The following is a 23,304-nucleotide window of genomic DNA, read 5'->3' as shown; positions in this document are numbered from 1 at the left end:
CAGAATAAAATGTTGTGAGGGAAAACTTAGTGAATAAGGAGGGTTCAAAAGGTGCGGATAAAATTCTATCGTGAGGATAGGCACTGATTTCCTCTCCAGTGGTGGATGTGTGCTGAACTCACCCCTGCTCTGATTCTTCCCGCTGTACCTCCTACCTCGAGCACATCTCATTCCTTCACTGTGCTCCTGAACCTTTTTAAATGCTTCATGTAAGGTGTTCACGGCATTCTGGAAGTGCTGTGGGGTGCAGGGGCAGGAGCTGGTGAGCAGTGTGCAAGAGGCAGGGGTGGGGGGGAACAGGGAGCTTAGCTTCAGTGAGTGTTCTGCACCTACTGATTTTTCCCTAGGTGTCTTCCAGCTCCAGAGCACCCACTGAGTTGGTGCCTGTGGTTGTGGGATAGGATCTTGTGATCTTTGCTTCAGCTGATTGTTCTCTGGTCAATAGTTCCAAAAACTATTGACTGGCTAGAGACGATTTAGTAGTTTGGACAGATAGTAAATGTTTTTTTGGGGTGATGTAATTCTGTCTCGGACAACTGATTAGTGTCTGGCTGTTGAGGCATGTGATAATTAATACTTTTAATAGCCCTATTTATTTCAAAGCTAACAAATTGAATACAAAACAAAAAAGCAGCCAAGTAGCACTTTAAAGACTAACAAAATAATTATTTTGTTATTTTGTTAACATTATTTTGTTAGTCTGTATTCTGCCAAAACAAAAAAGCAGTCAAGTAGCACTTTAAAGACTAACACGGCTATCTCTCCGTCTCAAATTGAATACGGATTAATCTCTGGGTAAATGGGCTAGAAGTCTAACAATGCATAGCATCATTACATAAAAGTTTAGAATAGGAATGGTGAACTGCATGGGGAAATTTTGGTATGCCAAAGTGTTTTTATATTGGCCTTTGGTAAGGAAACTAATAGATCCTTGTATATGTAAACCTTTTAGACACATGTAAATACACTGACTCATGAGAAGCTCTGTCTTCCTTTACAATTTCAGGTAAATTCATTGTGTACTACATTAACCAGTTTAATATAGCTATCCCCAAGAGCAGTAAAAATATTACAGCAAAGTAGAGCATGATCTGCAAATTGTTTTTTCCTTGTATTTTATACCGAAACATAACTAATGTGACATTATACATGGGATTTGAATAGAAACAAATGGCACTGGTTATATTGCAACTCCTTAAATCTTTAGCATTTTCTAGTTTGCTTGTAAAAAAAAAATTCAGTGGGAGAACTGGAAAATTTGGACTATTAGAAAAATCTACACAACCTGCAAAATAAGATGACCAAATATAGGACCTTGTTCATTAAGATATTTCAGCACACCTCTAATAGATATGGCTGCCAATCCTCCAGGATTGTCCTGGAGTCTTCAGAAATTAAAGATTAATTTTTAATTAGAGATTGTCATGTGATGAAACCTCCAGGAGTATGGCCAACCCAACTTGGCAACTCAGCTCACAGGAAGCACATGAATAGTCCAGTAACAGAGAGAGAGCCATGTTAGTCTATATTCTATCAAAGCATAAAAGCAGTTCAGTGCCGCCCCTCTGCTCTCTTATTTATCCAACTTGATAACAGTTCTTTCTGATTTGTCAACCTTGATAACTGTTTTTCGTTCTCTGTACCTTAAATATTGAGTCTGTTCTGGTATGTCTGTGGTCTGAAGATGTGGGACTGTCCCATGAAAGCTCATCACCTAATACATTATTTTGTTTGTCTTTCAAGTGCTACTGAACTGCTTTTTTGTTTTGAATAGTCCAGTTGAAGTCAATGGAATTACTGACATGTCTAAAGTTATGCATGTATTTGGTTACCTTGCTAGACCTGGCCAGACCCTCAGCTGGTGTAAATCAGTATAGTTACATTGTAGTCAAAGGAACTATGCTGATTTATCCTATCCAAGAATCTGGATCAGTTATTTTAATCACAATTTGAAGTTTTATCCTGGAATTCTCGGGCAAGAGTCTCCTCTTCACCTAGATCCCATTCAAGTGAATATGTATTAAGGCAGAATTTAGCCTTTCATTAGCTGTCTTCTATTCTGTTTGTTTTGTAGTGAAACTGACTTATAGTTTCCTTAGTGAAATTACTAAAAATAAATAATCTGTGGAAAGATGGAAATGACCAGAATTATTTTCCAGCAGTTACTGTTTTACATTGATCAATATCGTATAAAAAGGTTTTTTAAATGAATTTTCAAAATCTTTTTTGATCACTCTATGATTGACCTTTATTGGTCCAGGTTGTTGAGTGTTCCAAGACAGGCACCTGACTGACAGGTAGGAAAGAGTTCCTTTCTCATGGTGCACTCATAGCTGAGCATTGGGAGTGTTGCCCTGCCAGCAATGGATGCCATCAACCAATGTAGAAGGCAGTGAGTTATGTTATTGCCAATACCATGTGTTCAAAAATCATCATTCATACCCCTCCAAAATTATGAGATTAGCTTGAAAAGAATAAGAATTCTATTAATTAAAAATATAATGAAGCTATATTTTCTGCTGTCATCTAGTATTTTCACTTTTATGGGAAAGCACATGATCAATTTGTGTGATCATCTCAGGTTCAAATTTCAACCTTAAACAGATCCACACAAAAGCAGGGCCTCCCTGCTCACTACTTGAAGGGGAGTCCACTTACTTTCTCCAAACACCAGTTGTGTAGGATGCTGACATTATATTCTTCTCTACCTAGACAGGATATACAAGTTCCCACCCTAAAAAACACCCATTTGATCCTTTTCACTCCTCTAGGCTAAGCAATTATTATTACAGCTTCTCACAGAGAAACAAGTTAATACTAGCCTTTGTTGACAATCAAGACAACAAGCAATAATAATGAACTTTCAGCCTGTTGCCATCAAGGGCAGATTTAAGATAAGTGGATAGTTAGGATTATGGAATATCCTTTGCAAATAAAATTCACCTCAGTAATGTCTGAGGAAATTCTCTCTGCCACTCAGTAAAGCAAGGTACCTTTCAAGGCACCTTCTTTCAAACCCTAAGAATTCCCTGTAGAACAGTTGCCATTTAGTTGTGTGATTGTTTTTTTTCTGCATCTCCACAATGCTCCTGGGATCCTTGTCCCACTCAAAAGTATATCAAAATGTACCTCAGGATGAAGAGTATCAGAGAGGTAACCGTGTTAGTCTGTAGTTTTGAGAAGAACAAGAAGTCTTGTGGCACCTTACAGACAAACAGGTCTTTGCCCACGAAAGCTTATGCTCCAAAATATCTGTTAGTCTATAAGGTGCCACAAGACTTCTTGTTTTTCTCAGGATGAAGAGTCTTCTTTTCTCACCCAAGAAATCTTAAATGTGCACTTCCCTTTCCTGAACTGATTTGTCAGGGACCTTCCTTGCTCTTATTCGTCCAGCCAATTTCCATTTCTTCTGTTTTGTTATAGATTGCTTACACTATATATGTTCTCCTTTGTGATCCCCAGACAAACTAATTATTCTGTTTAATCAGAACATTCCACTCCCTTTTTTCACAATATTCCCCATAAGAAAGAAATCCATCTTCAGAGTCTGGATCTTGAAAGGTCCATCAAACGCCACATTTTTTTTTTTAGAACAGAATGTGTGTAAACCCAAACGCTTTCGTCATCCCATAAGGTCTGAAGGTCACTGTTTGGCTTTTTGTTCTTTCAATGTTGGTTACTTGTCCATTTTTGCTCGTACCACTCCTGTCCCAGTGATAGTAATCCTTTTGATAGGAGCTTGAAAATTAGCCAGTTTTATCCTAGCTGGTTCCTGGCCTACTTATGGCTATCTCACTCACCTGTTTACAGGCTCCTTCACCTCCTTTTCTCCTTCATCCTCTCCCTCTGACTGGTGCACTCAACTGTTTACATACTTACTATTTATATACTTAAGGATATTTGGAAGTTATCTCCTAAGTTTAGTTTCCAGTTGGGTCCTTTCTTCAGAGGTGGGTGGAGTATAATAATCTATCTGGTACTGCAGGGTCTTCTGGAAATCATCAGCTTTTACCAGAGCCCTTCTTGCAGGAAACAATTTTTCAGACCTGGGAGGACTCAACCAATCCAGTCTTGAGCCTAGGATGCACTTGATGGGGCGGGAAGATTTTATAGATGGGACAGAATCGTCTCATTTGTCTAAAATGGGGCTTGAATCACCATCAAGCTAATTAAAAGACCTGTGACATACACCATTGCCCCAGCACCTAAGTGGCAGAACCATGGCATTTCTGTCTGTGGTGATGTTACACATATCAGGGTCCTGTAACATGAATCATGGATCTGTGAAGCAGACACCGTCGTCTTTTGTTGTTGATGAAACGCAGACATAAAAAGCCATTGCAAAATGACTGTTCCAGCACTTGAATTAAAAAAAAAAAAAAGATAATTTATAGTTCATAGCTAGAATGCTTAGACTTCTCAAGCATTTCATATATGTATATTTAATATAATTTATCTCTGCTTTCCAGAACATACTGTCAAATCAACTATGTTAATAGAAAAAGATTTTAGCTATTATTGTTAACATTTTAGCATGGGTTTAGATGATGTATAAAATAGTGCTAGTTGAAATGGCATTAATGGATGTATTTAAGTTAGTTTTTCACTTATGGGCCTTATTGATCTTATTTCATTGTTGGGGAGGTAATGGATTTATAATTAGAATACACTCACAGTAATCAATGATGAGATTATTAGGCTTATAAATAGAATTTTAAGACTAAGATGAGGTAATTTCCCAGTGTAACTAAAAATCAATAGTTAGAGGTTTGCCTTGAATCTTAAAGTAGTACTTGTAAGATTAAAAATAAAATACTTCTTTAGAGAAGTAAATTGTGGTATATTTCTAAACTATCATGCAAAGCTATGGTTTATCTAGTCTTTATATTTAGTTCTCCAAAGTTAGCCTTTCTTGTAAGTTTGGCTCTCTGAGGCTCTCCCCAGCTGTGTAGCCATGAAGGCTGGCTGTCCAAATTCAGCTTTCTCATAGGGCAGGGGTTGGTAATTGCCGGTGTGCATTCCACTCCTGGCATACGACCCAAATTCAGGTGACATGTGGCAGGAGTTCAGACCTGTCTCTCCTCCTCCCATGCAGTGTGGGAGGGGTTGGGAGCATGGAACTGGGGCTGAAGCTGGCACCCCTGGTGGATCGCAGAGCCGTAGCTGGCTCCTCCACTGAGTGTAGGGCTGGGGCCGCCACACTTCCCCACTGCCACTGGGCCCCATGCTGGAGTGTAGGACCAGAGCTCAGGAGTGGCCCATGCTGGAGAGTGAAGCTGTAGCCAGCCCCTGTGGATGGAGCCAGCGTCCCTATTGTGGATGACCCTGTTGCAGCATGGAGGTGGGGCCAGAGCCCCCACCAGAGGCAGAGTACTGAAGCCCAGGGCCCTGTCTCAGAGAAGGAGAATTTCTGTATACCACCCCATTCGAGGTAAAGCCCTGCTGAGACCTAATGCTGACAGGTGCAGTCAGAGACCATCAGTGGGAGAGATACAGCTAACCCTGAATCCTGGCGCCTGTCTAATGAGCTGTGGATGTTCAGGTTAAGTTCTTGGCCTCCATGTCAGCCACTGACAGTGAGGGCCAAAGGTAAAGTATAGATTGTGTAAAGACTCATTTTCTTTGATCAGGTTTAAATTTGTTGCATTTTAGTTTCTTTTTACTGCCCCCTTCTTCCTGTGTCATGAGCAGGGATCCTAGTATTCAGTGATAAACCCATCAGAAGTCTGAGAAAAATAAAAATTGTCATTCTCCATGATTAAAATGAAATCTGACAGTAGGGCTTTATTAATGAAGCTGTTGTAAGTAGGACTGTTGGTGACTTTAAAAGGTATCACTGGCACTCAGGCCATACGTAAAGGTCAGAAGGTCAGATTTTGGCACTCTGCTTCGGAAAGGTTGCTGAACCCTTTCCTAGAGCATGGAGTCATCCTGACTTACCCAGTTGCTATGTGTTTACAGTGAGGCTTGTGGGAGTGAGATCAGAAGATTCACTGAGGAAGACCCTGGTCCTAAGATAGGGGAGTAGGTTGTTTACTGTCTGACTTCATGCTCTTATTTCAAGGCAGAATTTGAAAGGGACCACGTGATGACAGGGAAGGGCTATTGACTGACAGCTCAGTGCTGTTGGACAAAGAGAAGCTCAACGCCCATGCTCTCTGGTCTCTCAAATCAAGAATGATTTAGCAGGGTAGGCACTCAGAAGCTATGGTGATAATGGCCTTGTAAAATAGCTGATTTGATGGACAGATAGGGGAAGGGACTCTTCTGACCCCACTGGGGGAAGGGGCAAGCCTGTCCATCCATTCATTGGTGGTGATCATAGAATACTAGAATTGGAAGAAACCTCAAGAGGTCATCCAGTCCAGTCCCCTGTCCTCATTGCAGGGCCGAGCACCATCTAGACCATGGAGGGTGTGCGCCCTTAGGGGAGCATGAAGAAATTCTGGGGGGGGACGCGAGGTGACCCAGCCCCCCTATTATTCTCACCACCTGAAGAAAGATCTGGCCTTTGCTTCTGGCTCTCAGCTCCTGCCATTTCACGTGGATGACCTGGCACAGCCACAGTAAGAACCAGGCAGCTGGCGAAGACCCACGTGGAGCTAGCTGCCTCCTGCAAAGGTGATTGAATGTGGGTTTAAGAGGGAGGAGGATGGAGTTAGATGGAGGTCTGGAGATGGGGTAAGAGCAGGGTCTAGTGGTGCTTGGCTTTGTGGGAGTGGAGGGACTCAGGCGGGTGGCTTGCAGGGCTTGTGGGGCTCGGGCTGGCAGGTGGGCAGCTGGTCCTGGCAGCACAGGCCGGCTTGGGGTGGTGAGCAGGCAGCTGGCCCCAGCAGCGTGGGGCTTGGGTGGCTAGCACATGGTTGCAGCGGGTGGCTGGTGGGGAGGCAGCTGGTCCCAGCAGTGTGGGGCTAGGGCGCGGGGCAGCTGGGTGGCCCGGGCGGGCGGCTCTGGCAGTGCAGATCTCAGGTGGGTAGGTGGCTTGTGGGACCAAGAAAAACTGTGTGTGCTTATTTTTAATTGTAAATAACATTTTTATATCAAGTTTTTGTGTTTATTTTAAATTACAAATTGAATTTTTTGTTAAAAGGGGGTTGGATGATGATAAAAAAGAGGTGGGGGGGGCTTGAGGGTTTTGAAAATCAAAAGGGGGGCGTGATGCCGAAAAGTTTGGGAACCGCTGATCGAGACCATTGTTTCTTAAACTATATTCCACAGAATACTGGTGTTCTGTGAACAACTCGCAAGTGTTCTGCGAGCATCTGGCTCCTTTTCGATATCATACATCGATGGTATATGTTTTCTGTTATTAAAACCAGATACAGTGTTACTACTTCATTGCTATGATATCTGGTTTAAATTACTGTTTGGTTTTGTTTTGTTTTTGGTCTGACGACAATTTTTTGAAGAAAATTTTCATAGGTGTTCAGCCTAAAAATATTATTGTTTGGTGTTCCCAGGTCTCAAAAAGTTTAAGAAACACTGATCTAGAACATCCCTGGCAGGCTTTTGTGCAGCTAGCTCTTCTCTTAAGAATCACCAACGATGGAGATTTCACAGCTTTATTCCGGTGTTTAACCACCCTGATAGTTAGCAAGTTTTTCCTAAGGTCCAACATAAATGTCCCTCACTGCAATTTAAGCCCATCACTTTTTGTCCTATCATCAGAGGTTAAGGAGAATAGTTTTTCTCCTTCTTCCATGTCACAAACTTTCAGATACTTGAAAACTGTTATGTCCCCCGCATCACTTTGACAGCCTCCCCTTCTGACACTCTCCAGTGACTGGGGGGGGGGCCTGTGCAAGTTCCCCCACTGCCTACTACATAGCTAGGTTAGACAAACTCTGCTTTAAAACAAACAGACCAAGCAACCCTAATCAAGAACTGTTTAATCGCAGCGTGTCTATGTTCCGTGAACTCTTGCTGTGCAGTACATTCCAGAAGCTGTTGGGTGTTAGTGGAGTAAATACGGATGGCACCGAGGATAAAGCACTTGCACTGCATCTTTTGCCTTGGAACTCCAGTGTTTTCTTTTTTATGGCTTTGCCTACTGATTGAACTGTCCCACGGGTAGACTGACTTAGTTAGGAGTCAGCCTGCACGTAGCCTAGAGGGCAGCATAAATTTTTAGGCCTGTCACAGAGCTTTGTTCAGTAGATTTGTGTGTGCTTAGGGCCCAGTTCTCCTCTCAGAAGGCCAGAGCTTGTATGGTTTTAAGCAAGATACAAGCCGTGGTGTACTTAGTACCTAACAGGTTCCCCATGCCGCCTTCAAGAAATATCAGACTACTGGAAGCTTGCACTAATGGAAAGGCCTTTCCTCTGACTTGTCTTCTGAAAGAGAAAACAAATCCTAAACCGATGTACATCGTTACAAGCTTGTAAACGCCCCCGTTTTGCTTTCCAGCATCCACTTCTGTCAGCGTAGTGAGGGGAGTCAGCCAAGAAACCAGGGGCTGTAGATTTGTCTGACTGGGTAGACAGCCCCATTTTTAATTGTCACCAAAGTGACATCAGGCCTGAAAATCAGTAGATGTAAAACTAGAACCATGAGGGTCAACCACACTAAACAAGACGACATCACTTTAGGGGGAGAGACCCTCGAAGACGTCAAACAATTTAATTACCTAGGTAGTGTTGTGAATAAAGATGGTGGTACTGACCTAGACATCAAATCCAGGATTGGCAAAGCCACAGCAGCATTTCAAACTCTGTGGCCAGTATGGAGATCACACAGTATCTCCGTTGAAACAAAGCTGAGAATCTTCAATTCAGCTGTAAAGTCCGTCCTGCTGTGTGCCTGTGAATCATGGCGCACCACAAAGTCTGCAACACACAAACTGCAGACGTTTTTGAATAGATGCCTGAGGTACATATTACAAATAAGATGTCAAGACAAAGTCACGAATGAACATCTGTGGACATGAACAGGCCAAGTGCCAGTGGGGATCCAAATAAAAAGGAGAAAATGGGGATGGCTGGGATATACTTTGAGGAAACCCCCATCCAGCATCGTTTGTCATGCCCTAAAATGGAATCCTCAGGGGAGACGCAGCCGAGGAAGATGCCGAATAACATGGAGGAGATCTACAGTCACGGAAGCACAAGAGCTGGGATATTCATGGGGCCAGATTGAAGCCATTGCCCAAGATAGAACCAGGTGGGGGAGCCTTGTGGATGACCTATGCCCCACTTGGGGTTCATGGGTTTAACTAACTAAAGTGGTATTTAAAACATAGTGGCTATGTCTGCACGAGCCCAAAACTTCGAAATGGCCATGCTAATGGCTATTATGAAGTTTACTGATGAAGCGCTGGCGGTTGGGTGCAGAAGCAGGGGTGAGGGTTCTGGCTGAGTATGTGGACCTTTGTGTGGGGCTTGGGATGTGGAGTTTGGCAGGGAGCCTGGGACAAGCTCCCACCACCTGTGCCTTATGCATGGGGCCCAGAGCAATGTCGGTGCCATAGGCCTCGCCCTGCCCCTTCCTATTCCCTCCCCTGAGCAACATGAGCTGGGAGATTATGGGGGCCTTGTGCAGGGTGACAGCAAGGGTATCTCCCCACCCCCTGCCCAGTTGCAGCCCGGCAGCCAGCTCAGCTCCAGTCCACCCCCCTGCCCTTTCCCAGCCCTCTGCACTTGGCTTCAACCCTTGTGCTGTCCTGTGCCTCCCCCACCCCCCAGTAGACCTCTAGACAGCCCTGGAACCCATCCATAGGACAGTTGAGATGGTGTCTGAAGGGGACCCCCAAAAGTGCAGGCTCCAGAATGGCCTCTGCAAACTGCCTTATGGATGGGATGGGTCTGCAGTTTGGGGTACAGAATGGAGCACTGGCCTACTGTGGGAGAGGTGAGTGCTCCAGCTGAGGATGAGGGGCTTGGGGTGCAGGAGGGGGCTCAGGACTGGGGCAGGAGTTGGAGAGTGTGTGGGGGGTGGGCTCCCGGATAGAGTTGGGTTGTGTGAGAGGATATGGGGTCCTGACAGCACTTATTGTGGCTCCCAGGAAGTGGCCATTGGGTCCCTGTAGCCCCTAGGCACAAGGAGGCTCTGTGTGCTGCCCTCACATCCTCAGGAGCCACTCCCACAACCCCCATTGTTTGTGGTTTCCAGCCAATGGGAGCTGTAGAGCCAGTGGGGGAGCCCCAGCTACTTCTGGTGGCCACCCCAGCACTGGCTGCTGTGGTGCTACTGTGGCCACTTCCTGGATAGGGCTGTTGCTGCCACCAAGGGGCTACCACATATATGGCCCCTCGTCCCTGTCCACCCATTCTTGTGTCCAGTAATGTTCTCCATACTCTCCCTACTTCCCTCTGCTCTGTACCATCCCTGTTCTTGCCTCTCTGATGCTGCCTCCTGCATGCACTCACCTTTGTACAGTAATCTGACAGGCACTATGACCCAGGAGTTGGCCTTCAGTTGCTGCGGCAGGGACCTGGAGGGAAAACAGCTGCTCCACCCTGCCCTGCTGCTCTCCCCCAGCAGAAACATGCTGGGACAGGGGGAAATGCAAAGTGGGAAAGACAGAACTCCCTCGGTCTCCCCCCCGCAGGCAGCGTGGTACTCACAGAAATTGCTGTGGGCAGGGGGTAAGGGCAAGTGACCTGTTGTGCCTTATCTTGGGGGTGCAGTGCTCCCTAAGCCCCCTCAAACAACACATATGACTCCCTGCAGAGCCTCAGGGGGATCCCTGAGGCAGGTGTACAAGCCCTCAAAACTGCCCTAATCTGTTCCAGGGGAGGAAATTACCCCCATTGACCCTAAATAGAGGCAGACAGAGGCTGTCTCCTCTGTACCCTGGCACTTGCACAGGTGTGAATCTGGCCCAGTGTGTGTGACCCTGAAGTATCAGGCTCCACTTCTGTGTTTTCAGCCTCTGAGCCTGCATTTATTGAGTCTAATTATAAGATACCCAGTGACTTCAGTTAGTGCAGGAGCTCAGTCCTTTACCTCGAATGTTAGTCACAATTCTGAGGGCCCAGAGTTTGCTCATGAACTTGTCACGTTTAAGGTAGTGTTCAGCGCTGCTGTGTGAGGTGGTAGGCAGACTTCATCCTGCTAAATTCTACCCTCCTGCTTTTCCCCCCTGCTGTAATTTTCAAGGTGGAAATTAAGGTGTTACAAAATCCTATCTGTAGACCGCCAGCTATTCCTTTTTGGGGATAATTCTGTATTTGATTCTCAGGAAGCATGTGATGAACATAAAAGGCTGACAATGCAGGGTTAGGTGCAAATTACGGGAGATGGCATTCTTGTTACCAGACCACAGCTGCAGGTTGTAAAACAGCTACAGGAGTGTATTTTAGTTATAAACTGCCCTGCTAGTTTACAAGCCCCAGTGGAAACGTTGTCAAGCGGTCGTAAAAAGTTTATCCCAAACATGTCTTAGTTCAAATGGGCATTTACTTCATTGCACCTTTATGTCCATCAGAAATGGGGAAATGTCACTTTCAAGCTATGTGCACCCTTTCATCTGTGCTTGCGGGAAAGGAGAGTTTGCATTCTGAGACTTACCCAGATAGTGATTTACGTCACATTTGTTCCAGTTAATGGGGGTAGGTCATAGAGTTTTAGTGTGAATCGCTTTGGGGTAAGATTATTTATCATTATTACATGTGCAAAAAGTAGCTTATATAAAATGCAAACTTGTTAGGCCTAGCAATTTTGACACTTTCATTAGCCATGCCTGCTATAGCTTTAAAGTGGAACATATTGGATTAAAGGAAGGGAAAACCCAAAACCACAAACTCCAAGGCGAAACCACAGGCCCAATCCTGTAAGAGCTCCACGTACATAATTTGCTCTGACTTCTGTTGGAGTTCTGCATGTAGAATGCTTGTAAGATTGGCCCAGTGTTTGGAAGGGGAAACTGTGCAATTCTGTTCTCACTTATGCTGGTGTAGATGAGGAGTAACTCAATGTGAGCAGAGTTATATGTGTAAAACTGGATTAAATGAGAGGACAATTGGGCCTGGCCACCCACTTTTTTTTCCTTTTTATACTTCAGTTTTTAGGTTTAGAAATCATCTGTTTCCTTTCTCTTGACTCTTTCTTTGTTTTTCTTCTACTTTAATTTATTGTCTACACATTTATTTGTCCTTCTCTCTCTTGTTTCTTCTCTGTCGCCAGTGCCAGTTTGTGCACATGATTTTACAGTTACGATTCCACTGGAGCAAAGAAACAGCAGGCTGGCTTTGGGGTATTTCTGGGAAAATCTGTGGCCTGTTTTATCCTGGAGGTCAGACTGAATGATCTCAGTGGTCCTCTCTGGCCTTGGCATCCATGAAACGATGCGGAAAGGTCAGTGTTCAGAGACTGGAAACATTCTGGCTGAATTTTTGGCTTTGGACCTCAAACTTGTTATGACAAGTTAAGAGCTTGTCAGAGCTGTAACTGTGACTTAATTTGGTTATGGGTAGACAAAATATTATGTGCCTGGATACATGGTATATTGTGAAATTATCTACAGTGTATTTTGGAAAAGTTTGATGTATTGAAAACCATGCAGAGGCTTCCTGAGCTCCTGCCCTATGGTCACAGTGGAGAGCACTGATCCATGTATTACAGAGAAAAACCTCAATTCTCTGGTTCTCCAGAACCCCTAGTGCATGATTTCCCAAAGTTGGGGGGTGTGAAGAAATTCCAGAGGGGGGCATGAGGCAACGCAGCCCCCTCCCCGTCAGTCATTCCCCACACCCGCAGAAAAAGCTGGCCCTTGCTTTCGGCTCTCAGCTCCTGCCATTTCATGTGGGCGACCCGGCGCAGCCGCAATAAAAAGCAGGCATCCAGTGAAGGCCCACAAGGAGCTAGCTGCCTCCTGCAAAGGTGATTGAGTGTGGGAGGAGGAGGATTGGGTTAGAGGAGGGGCTGGCGGTGCCTGGCTTTGGGGAGGGGAGGGCTCAGGCAAGCAGCTCACAGGCGGCTGGGGTGGCTGGCCTGCAGTAAAAAAGAGGTGGGGGGGATGAGGGTTTCTCAGAAATGAGAAGGCGGGGGCGTGATGCCGAAAAGTTTGGGAACCACTGTCCTAGTGAATGTACCTGCAGGTTGGAGTGGTGGGAGAAGGTCACACCCTCTTTGAAGCCTCTTGAGCCTCTTCTTGCTCCTTACCCCCTCACTTGTTAATTCCACCATGCTTGATTCTGGTTGCTGTCCTGCCTGGCATTTAGACATCTCCTTGTTAGTTCTTTTCCCATCCATGTTGCATGGATTTATATGCCTGGCTTTCCCATTTTCCAACGGCTTCAGCATACTTGCTAGACAATCTTTACCTCTGCCTCAGTGGAACTGCCTTAAACCAGTATGCTCCCCGGTGTCATGTAAAGAATGACAAGACTCTTTTCAAACATATTAAAGAGGAGAAGTAGCTGGAGTTTGTCATCAATTTTGAATATGGGTTTTTCACAACTCCTTAGCAAGGTGATTGATATCTGGCTATTAATGTGATTGGCACTCTATGAATACCTAAGATAGAGAGAAACCCTTACAGCAGCTCCAGCCTAACTCAATTCTGCTTCTAACTGGGGTGAGAGATGGATGGATGTGTAGGAATATACAAACCCACCACTAAGAGGCTCCGCAAGAATTGTTAAGAGGTCTCCGCTTCACCTCTCCAGGCCCCCTGGTTCAACCTTCCTCTCAGGCTCCCATTATTGTGCTGTGTCAGCGGTCTGATTTACAAAGAAAAAATAAAATGTACTGCCACTATTTGTAGTGCTTTCAACAGAAGCTCCATGGCCAAAGAACACTGCTTGTGAATTTGATGTTTGCATGTCCTCATGAGTAGTCCAGTGACCCAGTAGGTTTTGCACAGTCCAAAGAAGGTTACCAGTGGTGAGAGGGCAGGAGTCCTGATCAATGTTCCCTCTAATTATTTCCATCCATGTGTGGAATAAATTTTATGTGCACCAAAGCATGTGTGGATGTGCACCACTAGCAGAAAAACACGCTTCTGGCTGTGAGCACTCTGCCAATCAGCTGGGTGGCATTTGAATCTCTCCAGGGTTGCCGCCCAAGAGCACAATTTACAGGGAACATTTAGTCCTGACCTGGTTACCATTGCCACTGTCCAGCTTTCTCTGTTGCCACAGCCCCTTTTAGAGAGACCTACAAGATCCCTGAATGTCCGTTCATCCTGAAGTGTAGAAGTAAGATTTTTCGAAAGCGTCAGCCTACTTTTGCTCTCGTTGAAGCCCGTGAGTTTGTGTCTTATGGGCTACGTCTACACTAGCCCCAAACTTCGAAATGGCCACGCAAATGGTCATTTCGAAGTTTACTAATGAAGCGCTGAAATGCATATTCAGCGCTTCATTAGCATGCGGGCGGCCGTGGCACTTCGAAATTGACGCGCCTCACCGCTGCGTGGCTCGTCCCGACGGGGCGCCTTTTGGAAAGAACCCCCACCTACTTCGAAGTCCCCTTATTCCCATGAGCAGATGGGAATAAGGGGACTTCAAAGTAGACGGGGTCCTTTCGAAAAGGCGCCCCGTCGGGACGAGCCGTGCAGCGGCGAGGCGCGTCAATTTCGAAGTGCCGCAGCTGCCCGCATGCTAATGAAGCGCTGAATATGCATTTCAGCGCTTCATTAGTAAACTTCGAAATGGCCATTTGCGTGGCCATTTCGAAGTTTGGGGCTAGCGTAGACACGGCCATGGAGAGAATGGAGTTAAATCTCATGCTAAGCAGTTGTGGAAATCCCTCCCTTGAGGATTATTTAGTTTTCAAAGGGTTAAGGTTTTCATTTTTATAAGGAACCATTAATCTTGTGGAGCAGAAGCCTATGGCAGCTCAAATATTCAGTGTAGTCAGTAACACATTATAATGGCAAGGCTGTGATTTCTGAACTTGATCATGAATGATTTATGAAAATTTAGTAAACAGAGAAGGCATAGTGCCTTTTCAGCAGCCTATTGAAGTGGTCTCCTTGTGCAGACTTGTGTAGTTTAAAAAAAGGCCTCAACAATCAACAAACCTGCTCCTGTTTCCCTGGAAAAATAATATTTCAAAATACATCCTTCAGAAGAGCACTCTGGAGGAAGTAGTTCTCATAGTTAAAAAGCAAGACCTCCTTTCAACATCTTGCCTTAACCCTGTAGGGACCATAGGTGAAATTAACCTGATATTATTTGTGAGAAGTGGCAGTGAATGGTAGGGTAATCATTTTCAGCTTTCCTATTCCAGGCTGCAGGGCAGGTGAGACGGACCTTCCTGAGTTCCCAAGGCCTGAATTGCCATTCTTTGAATCAGCTGTACTAGTTTTCTCTGATGGTTGGGGCAGCTTGTGCACCAGTCTACCTCTTGTAATGCTTTTTGTCTCTTCTGCTTTTCTCTCCATCCTCATTCGTCTTCCACACAGAATCATAGAATCTTAGGGCTGGAAGGGGAGGTTGCTTCTCTCTTCTCATCAGCCATGTTTTCTTCTCTCTACTTGATTGTTTGTTAGAGAACGGCCAAGAGAATTTCTTTGCTAACAGGACAGTAGACAGCAGAGGCGACTGAGTGGATGCAGCACTTCGCTAGAACCAGTCATTGTCCTGCACTTGGCAAACCTTTTGCTCCCCCATGGTGAGCAGCGCTGCTGGTAGGATCTGGCTGGGCTTTGGAGCAGAAACATTGAAAAGAGCATCTGCCCTGGGGCGTAGTAATTTAAACGAGCCAATGGCTCCCATCCACTGCTGCCGCAGCCAGGAGCCTGGGTCCTTCAAATTGCTGCCAGAGCCCTGAGGCTCCTAACTTCCACTACTGCAGCCTCAGGGCTCTTGGATGCCAATCATGAAGGACTGATGGGTGGGGGAAGTCTGCCTCTAGCCCCATCCTTTTTGGGGTCCCAGAGCTGCCCCCCTCCCCTTGCTAAGGTTTTCAGGCCTGATGCAGAGTACGCTGGCATCTACTTTCACCGCTGGTAGAAAGTCAGGACCTACTTGTCCACCATACACTCTCAGGGTATGTCTACACTTACAGGGTCAAAGTGTTGATGTTCCAGGGTTTGATTTTGTGCCTCTGATAAAGATGTGCGATACTGATCTCTCTGGAGTCAGCAGTCAACCCCCTGTACCCATGCTTTTGCAAGGAGTAAGGGTGGTTGGTGGGAGGGAGGCTCCCGTTGACCTTCCTCAGTGAGGACAGACCTTACACTCGACTGGAGCTAGACGTAGCTAGAATTGACGTTGCCAGAATTGCATATCTGCAGCTGTCTGCAAGGTCTAATGTAGACCAAGCCTCATTCTTTGCCTTCTGTAATTTCCCTGACCCTGACAGATGCTTTTTCTTTCTCCCATTTATGTTGCCACCATCAATTTCTGTAGGCTCCCTGCTCCATCAGTCCCCCGTCATCTCCTTTGCTTCACACTTGGGTAGAAAAAACTCTATGAACAGCTCCCTGGACTGGTTGTGAGTGTCCTTTATTGTTGGGAGCCTTCCCTGCTGTGCAGATACTGAGTCTGCCCTGCGTGAAGCACTCATTGCAATCAGTTCTGGTCTCCTGCGACCCATTAGCAGAGCCAAGGAGTGGGAAGTCAATTGCTAATTAGAATGAGCACATTAGGAGCAGACTGTTCTAGTGCCAAACACTAATAGCACTCCCTGTTCTCTAACACTAATAGGGCTTTTAGGGCCTGATCCAATGCTTGTTAATTTAGGTGGGCGCCTGTGAATCAGGCCCATAGGTGGTTTTTAAAACATTCTGCTAAGCCCCACATTTCTAAAGGTATTCGGGTATTGTTGTGCTCAGTATCACAGCATCTGACTGATTTAGGACCCTTGGTATACTTTTCTAAGGGAGTTTAGGCAGTTACGACTGGGATTTAGACTTAGTTACTTAGGGATTTAGGAGCCTAAGTAATTAAAAGCCAGAGGAAATTAGGCTCATGAGTTATTTAGGGTATGTTTACACAGCAATTAAATCATTCGCAGCTGGTCTGTCAGCTGACTTAGGCTCAGGCTCTGGGGCTGAACGTTCCAGAGCAGCCATTCCGGTTTGGGCTGGAGTCTGGACTCTGGGATCCCACAAGGGGCCATAAGGTCACTCAGGGTGGTGCAGATACTACCTGAAAGGAATGCTGTGCCAGGGATGAGCATAGTGGGGGGCGGGGTGGCATTACATTTCATGATTGGCTGCTGGGTCTTAGGCTCATCCCCCTCATTAAAAATGTTGAAAGATGTTACTGTTTGTATATCTGTGTATTCATATTTATCTACCGGTTAATAAAGGTTTTACATTCTGTAGACTTATTGTCTTACATGTGCAAAAAGAAAGGTTTTTCATATGAACATAACCAAATTTTATGTCAGCTTGGATGACATTAGACAAGTTGGGGGCCCTGCTGATTGCAGGGATGAAAAGTGGGTCCCGATGTGAAGTGTTTGCTCACCCTTATGCTAAGCTTCGAACAACCTTTGTGTTTTGCTCAGTGTGTCAATATGTTGCAAAACGGATGTTGTCTCTGAGTTTAAGAATACTAATTGAGTAATCAAAGGTTTAATGGAAAGATTGTCTTTAAATACATTATTGCACTCACTAATTTATGCCTCATTCCCATTTGTTTGGTTTTCCAAGAATCAATGCACTCTCCTTGGAGTCCCACCTGTCGTTCTTCCATATAAATCTCTCTAAGAGCAAAGAGTAAAATCATTTTACTCCCTAAGAAGCTTCAGGCTAAGTTTTCAAAAGCAATGAGTGATTTTAGGCATTCCAGCTTTGGTGTGCTCACCTGGAGACACCTTAGAGGGTGAAGGAGAAACTGATGTTCAGCAAGTATTGAGCATGTACTCTTTGAAATTCAGGTTCCATTAAGGGCTCTCAAGAAGTGTACTTCAAAAATTGAGGTGTCCAAAATTGTTAGTTACTTTTGGAAATTTAGGCCTGTGAATTCTGAAAGGGGTAAGAGCTGGTGGTGGGTAAATATCAGCATAATTGCTTATTGTCTGCATAGAGCCATGCTATAATAACTTCAAAGAAGGTATGATAAATCCACTTCCATTATAGGTATACAAAACATAAAAAATCTCATTCCACAATAGAGATATGTTAAATGAATAGCTGTTAAGAGAAACAACCTACTAGAAATGTGGTGTTGTTGGGGGCGGGCGGGGGGAGATATCCAGTCAACAGATTATATTGGATGGTCATAAATCTCTACTTTGTCGAAATTCCATGAAGTATCATGTTTTCTGTTCAGATTTTATGTTTAGCTTTAGATTATGAGGTGTGTGCACAGAAAATCCAGGAGTTCATAAATCTGTGCTTCTGTAATAACGTTGTGCACTTATTCTCCTGCTAGCCACAAAACACTGTTGAATAAATCCTAGTTTTATAGAAGCCCAGGGAAAAAAAACTTTGTGGGATCAGGCTTTGGCTCTGTAATTTTAATGCACAGTAGTCCCTCTAGTTAAGCGAGGGTTGTGTTCCCATGCACTCTTGTATAACTTGAATTTCACGTAAATTGTGGGGGGCAGCTTTTTTTCCCTTGGCAGAACGCACATTCTGCAGCCAGGGAAGCAGCAGGAGCACCTGGAGCTCCTTTTGAAAGGTAAGGGGTTGGGGGAGCAGTTGGGGAGGGTTAAGCCTGGTAGTGGGCTGGGGCCTTGGGAGGGGACCAGGGGGGGTAAGCCTGGGGTGGGTTAGGGCTGCAGGAGGGCTGGGGGGTGGAGTTGAGTTGGAGCTGGGCTACGTGTGTGTGGGGGTGGGAGGTGGAGGAAGGGTGTTGACCTGGAGCCAGGTCATGCAGGGTGGTTTGAACTGGGGCTGGTGGGGGAGGTTTGAACCAGGCTGCCTGGGGCCAGGGGCAGCTGGATTTTGAGTTGTGCTTAATTTGTGTTAATGCGAGTTAAGTGCAACTTGAAATCACATATTTCAAGTGTTTACTGTATAGTTAAAAGCTCTACGTGGCATTTATGGATTGGTTTTCTTGGATCAACCTTCCTAAATCAGTTTATTAAAAATGTTTTGTAAATTGCTGTGGAGAAAAGCTTCAATCATTTAACAAATCTCTAACCCAATTCTATAAGGGTCGGATCCCTAGGCTTCAGTGGGAATTGTGAGTGTCCAGAACTTGTCAAGATGTACTTGGCACTTTTGAGAATTGGGCCCTAAATGAAACTCCATGCAGCACTTCAGGTGTGAAGTGACTGACTGGAAAGGAGTTGCTTGATATCAGAAGAGTTTTGTTGGTCCCACTCTGAGGGAAGCTTCGTTTGTTTGTTTGTTTGTTTGTTTTTTTTTGGAGTATGACGAAATTGAGGTATTGAATGTAGGAATGGAGGCAGTATTATGTCTGTGTAGCCAACAGTTATAAAATTTGATAATATAGAAAGGATATGGATGTGCTGGAGCAGGTTCAGCAGAGGGCAACAAAAATAATTAAGGGGCTGGAGCACATGACCTGTGAGGAGAGGCTGAGGGATTTGGGTTTATTTAGTTTGCAGATGAGAAGACTGAGAGGTGATTTAATAGCAGCCTTCAATCCTGAAGAGGGGGTTCTGTAAAGAGGATGGAGAGAGGCTGTTCTCAGTAGTGATGGATGGCAGAACAAGGAGCAATGGTTTCAAGTTAAAGAGCGGGAGGTGTAGGTTGGATGTTAGGAAGAACTATTTCACTAGGAGGTTGGTGAAGCACTGGAATGCATTGTCTAGAGAGGTGGTGGAATCTCCACCCCTAAACATTTTTAAGTCCTGGCTTGACAAAGTCCTGGCTGGGATGACTTAGTTGGGGTTGATCTTGCTTGAAGCAGGGGGCTGGACTCAATGACCTCCTGAGGTCCCTTCCAGCCCTATGATTCCATGATTTATTGATTGTGGCCTAGAATTTAAAGTCTGGTGGCATCCCAGGAAGTATTCGGGTGCATTTGTGTTATATTACAAGGCTCTCTCTCTCTCTGTCTCTTTCTTGAATTTCATTTTAACTAATTGGTTGGAAACATCAAGAGCAGTATTTCAAATGATAGAAACATCCTATATTATCATACTTGAAGCAGTTAACTCTTCTGGGAAATTTATTATAATGTCTTCTTTAATTAAGCCTTTTGTACTCTTGGAAGTACAGTGTGTTCTCCCCAAAAAGACAATTTTCCAGCTCTGGGGTTATGTATTTTTTCAGACTGCCACTGACCTCACAACTACCTTAATGAAACTTGGCAATGGAAGAGTTAATAGACACAGAATTCTTACATGATGCTCAGTTTTTCAGAATACAGATTTCCATAATATTTTGGTGCAAAAAAGGTCCAAAACCAACCCAAAAACTCACTGAAGCGCCACTGATTTAGGACATTACATAAAAAATGATTCATCCCCAGGCACTCTTGTGCTTTGCACAGATAACATTTGCAGGAGCCAGACATACAACCTTCTTGCGCCACTGAGACCAATGTTACTGGAAAAACAGAAGAGCCAAGGTTTATACAGAAGATTTCTTTAAAAAAAATCGATGATTTTACTTGTCTCTTGTGGCTGCTTATGTGGAAACAAATTACAAATATGACTGTTTGTTTAGCTTCTTTTAAACAGACAGGTCTTGTAGCTGATGTGCCACTGAGAAATAATTCCTGACAGTTATAACTGAACCAGATAAACAGTTCTGCCAGCTGCAAAATAACACTATAAAACAAAAGGGTTCTGCTTATCGTTTTCCATTTCTTCATGCTTGTCAAATTGTTTAAATGGGCATTACCCAAAACAAACCATCTTTGTATTACTCTGCTTGTCTGCTGTGGTCATGGTTTTAACCTTCTACACTGCAGGGCCCTGTACGGCATGCTTGTCTAACTTTATTACTTTTTCCTTGTTGTGGGTATGTTTTAAGCACAGACTGCAAGGATGCGATTTAGAAGCACCACTTCAAAATTCAGATAGTCAGATATTTACTCCATGTTCATATGTCTACTTCCACATATGTAGCTTTAAAATTTTTCTTCAGGCAGAAACCACAACAGAAGGTGGACGGGAAGGTCCTACTGTTCACGTTGCCTCAGGACAGAACAACTGTGACCAAACCGGAACAGGTGGCTTACTGACTTCACAGAGTTTGGTTGCTCCTGCTGGTGCATCTTCTGGTACTTCAGCTGCAGCTTCATTCTTCATAAGGTAGTGTATATCTTTACAATTTACATAAGTGCTAAAGGATGTTACGTGGTTATAAACTGAAGTATTTTTCACTTTCCCACTGTGAATAACTGCTCAGGTTAGGATATGGTGGCAACTGCTAAAAAAGGGAGGTAACCATGATCTCCAGAAACTGGCCGTGCACCAGTGCTGAGGTCATGTTTGTTGTTTCTGGAGACCAAGGGGGAATAATTTATGTATAACAAATCCATCTCGTGATGGGCTTCCATTGAGCAGAGGCTGAAGTCGCCGGGATTTGTCTGTTCTAAACTGGCAGAACTGGGAAGAGAAGCTTGCATAGCACCTATCTCTATTATGATTGGTTCTGTAATCAATGTTCTGTGCACGCACAATTGATGAACATTTTTAAGAACCACTCAAAAGAAGTACTGAAACTTGGATTATTGGTGGGATTGAAGCCAAACAGGTCTCTCTTTATGCCAGTCTGTCTTCTGTGTGAGTGCGTGAAGAACTCAGCTATGTTATCCAAAATGTTGTCGTGTGCCATGGTAAAACTGGCCAAATCAAGCTTTGTTTTTGTTTATGTACATACAGTAGCTGGCCTCAGAATTTTTTGGGGTAGTTCTCTGGGCTGTTTTGTACAGAATATCAGAGGAGATGACCATATTGGTCCTTTCTGACATTAGAAACTGCAAATCTACAAGATGGTTAGTATGCTTGTAACCAAAGGACCAAACCCTTCATTACATATGCTAATATGGCATATGAAAACTTTGTTGATAAGTGGTACCATGTTAACATGCATCCATGCTTGAGCTATCTTTCTTCCCATCTTCCCAAAAGAGTAAGTCTGTGTTTTGATGTCTGAAATTATTTGGGAAAAATTAAAAAAAGAGTTTTTAACCCAGGTTATCAAGTAACATATGCACTTGTATACAAGTTGAACGTCCCTCATCCAGCACCCGTGGGACCTGACCAGTCCTGAATGAGGCCATTTGCCAGATGATAGGAGGTCCCTTGCTTTCGCCCCACCCCACCCCAAGCTGCTCCTCCCTGATGCCAGCTCTGCGTCCTGCTGATGCCCCTGCTGGGCTGATGCTGGTCCTGGCTGCCAGCCCTGCCACAAATGTGGCCCCAGCCAGGCTGCTGGTTGTGACTGCAGCCCCACAGGCCCCAGCCCTGGGAAAGAAGTCCTTCTGAGCTCCCCTCCAAATAGCCTCTTGGACTGGGGTTCTCTGGTCCAGTAACATTGGTGGTTCTGCCAGACCAGAGAATCCCAGCTGTGGGAGGTGCAACGTGTAATATTTTTCCCCTCTCTAAATGGTAACAGAAATAGGTTCTTCAGGCTGAAAGCTTGAATTTCAACGTACAATCTGTAATTAATTGTTAGGGCCAAGTGGCAGAGCTCTGACATAAGTGGTCCATTATGACAGTGGTTACTGAACTATATTAGAACAAGTGCTGGTGCTAGAATTGCTGATGTTGGTTGGTTAAATGGAGAACTGTTGCGCAGATGGTAAGTTTTTGTTAGGTTTTGGTTTAGAAAAAAAAATCAGGGACTGACCCATGTTTTTTAATAGCTTTTCTATCCAAAACTCAAATGTGTAACATTCTGTTGGAAAAGTTCAGTGTGTCTACAAATAGTATAAAGAAGAAATTTTCATGCAAGGGAAATTTGCAAATATGATGCATGTAGAACATTCATTCCTTTCAATATCTTTTTGCCAGATTTTCCAATATATCTGGGTTTAAATGAAGACTTCACTCTTTCTCAGGTTAACATCTCTTCTTCCACAATCCTAGAGAAAAATACAAGTCTGAATTTGTGTCCTCTTATGTCTACAGATCACATGCTGCTTTACACATAAAATAACTATGTAAAGATGTAATTCACACCTTTGGTTGTTGTACAGAATCTCTGTGTGGGCACTCTAACTTTTATTTAGTACAGGTTGAATTTATTAATTTCAGTTTGTGTGTAGATGGTTTTATGTAAGTACAATGTGATAACTTCACTGCATACTCCAGAAGACAGAAAAGTAGGGCTGTGAGAGAGAAAAATCTGATTCAATCTCAGATATCTGAAATCATAGGGAGGGGAGAAAAACTACCAGATAAACCACCTTCTTTTAAAGAGTTTTGGTATTTAAAAAAAATCCTGGTAGGTCTATTTTGTACATCCCTACCAGACACATGAACTTGAACCCCAGAAATTGACTGTGAGTGAGTTAATCTTCTGGGTAATGTAGACATCGC

General features: G+C 44.3%; 1 protein-coding gene across 1 annotated transcript in view; it reads left to right on the top strand.

The window, feature by feature from the left end:
* Positions 1–23,304, top strand: part of KIF26A (kinesin family member 26A) — a 138,023-nt gene that overhangs the window by 51,367 nt on the left and 63,352 nt on the right. The window contains exon 4 of the mRNA XM_074996405.1: positions 20,903–21,069. Within this exon, the coding sequence (XP_074852506.1) occupies positions 20,903–21,069 (167 nt within the window). The remainder of the gene's footprint in view (positions 1–20,902; positions 21,070–23,304) is intronic.

The sequence above is a fragment of the Carettochelys insculpta genome, chromosome 6 (assembly GCF_033958435.1).
Source record: "Carettochelys insculpta isolate YL-2023 chromosome 6, ASM3395843v1, whole genome shotgun sequence".
NCBI lineage: Eukaryota > Metazoa > Chordata > Testudines > Carettochelyidae > Carettochelys > Carettochelys insculpta.
The sequence above is the reverse complement of the archived record's forward strand: the minus strand, read 5'-3'. Positions and strand labels throughout refer to the sequence as shown.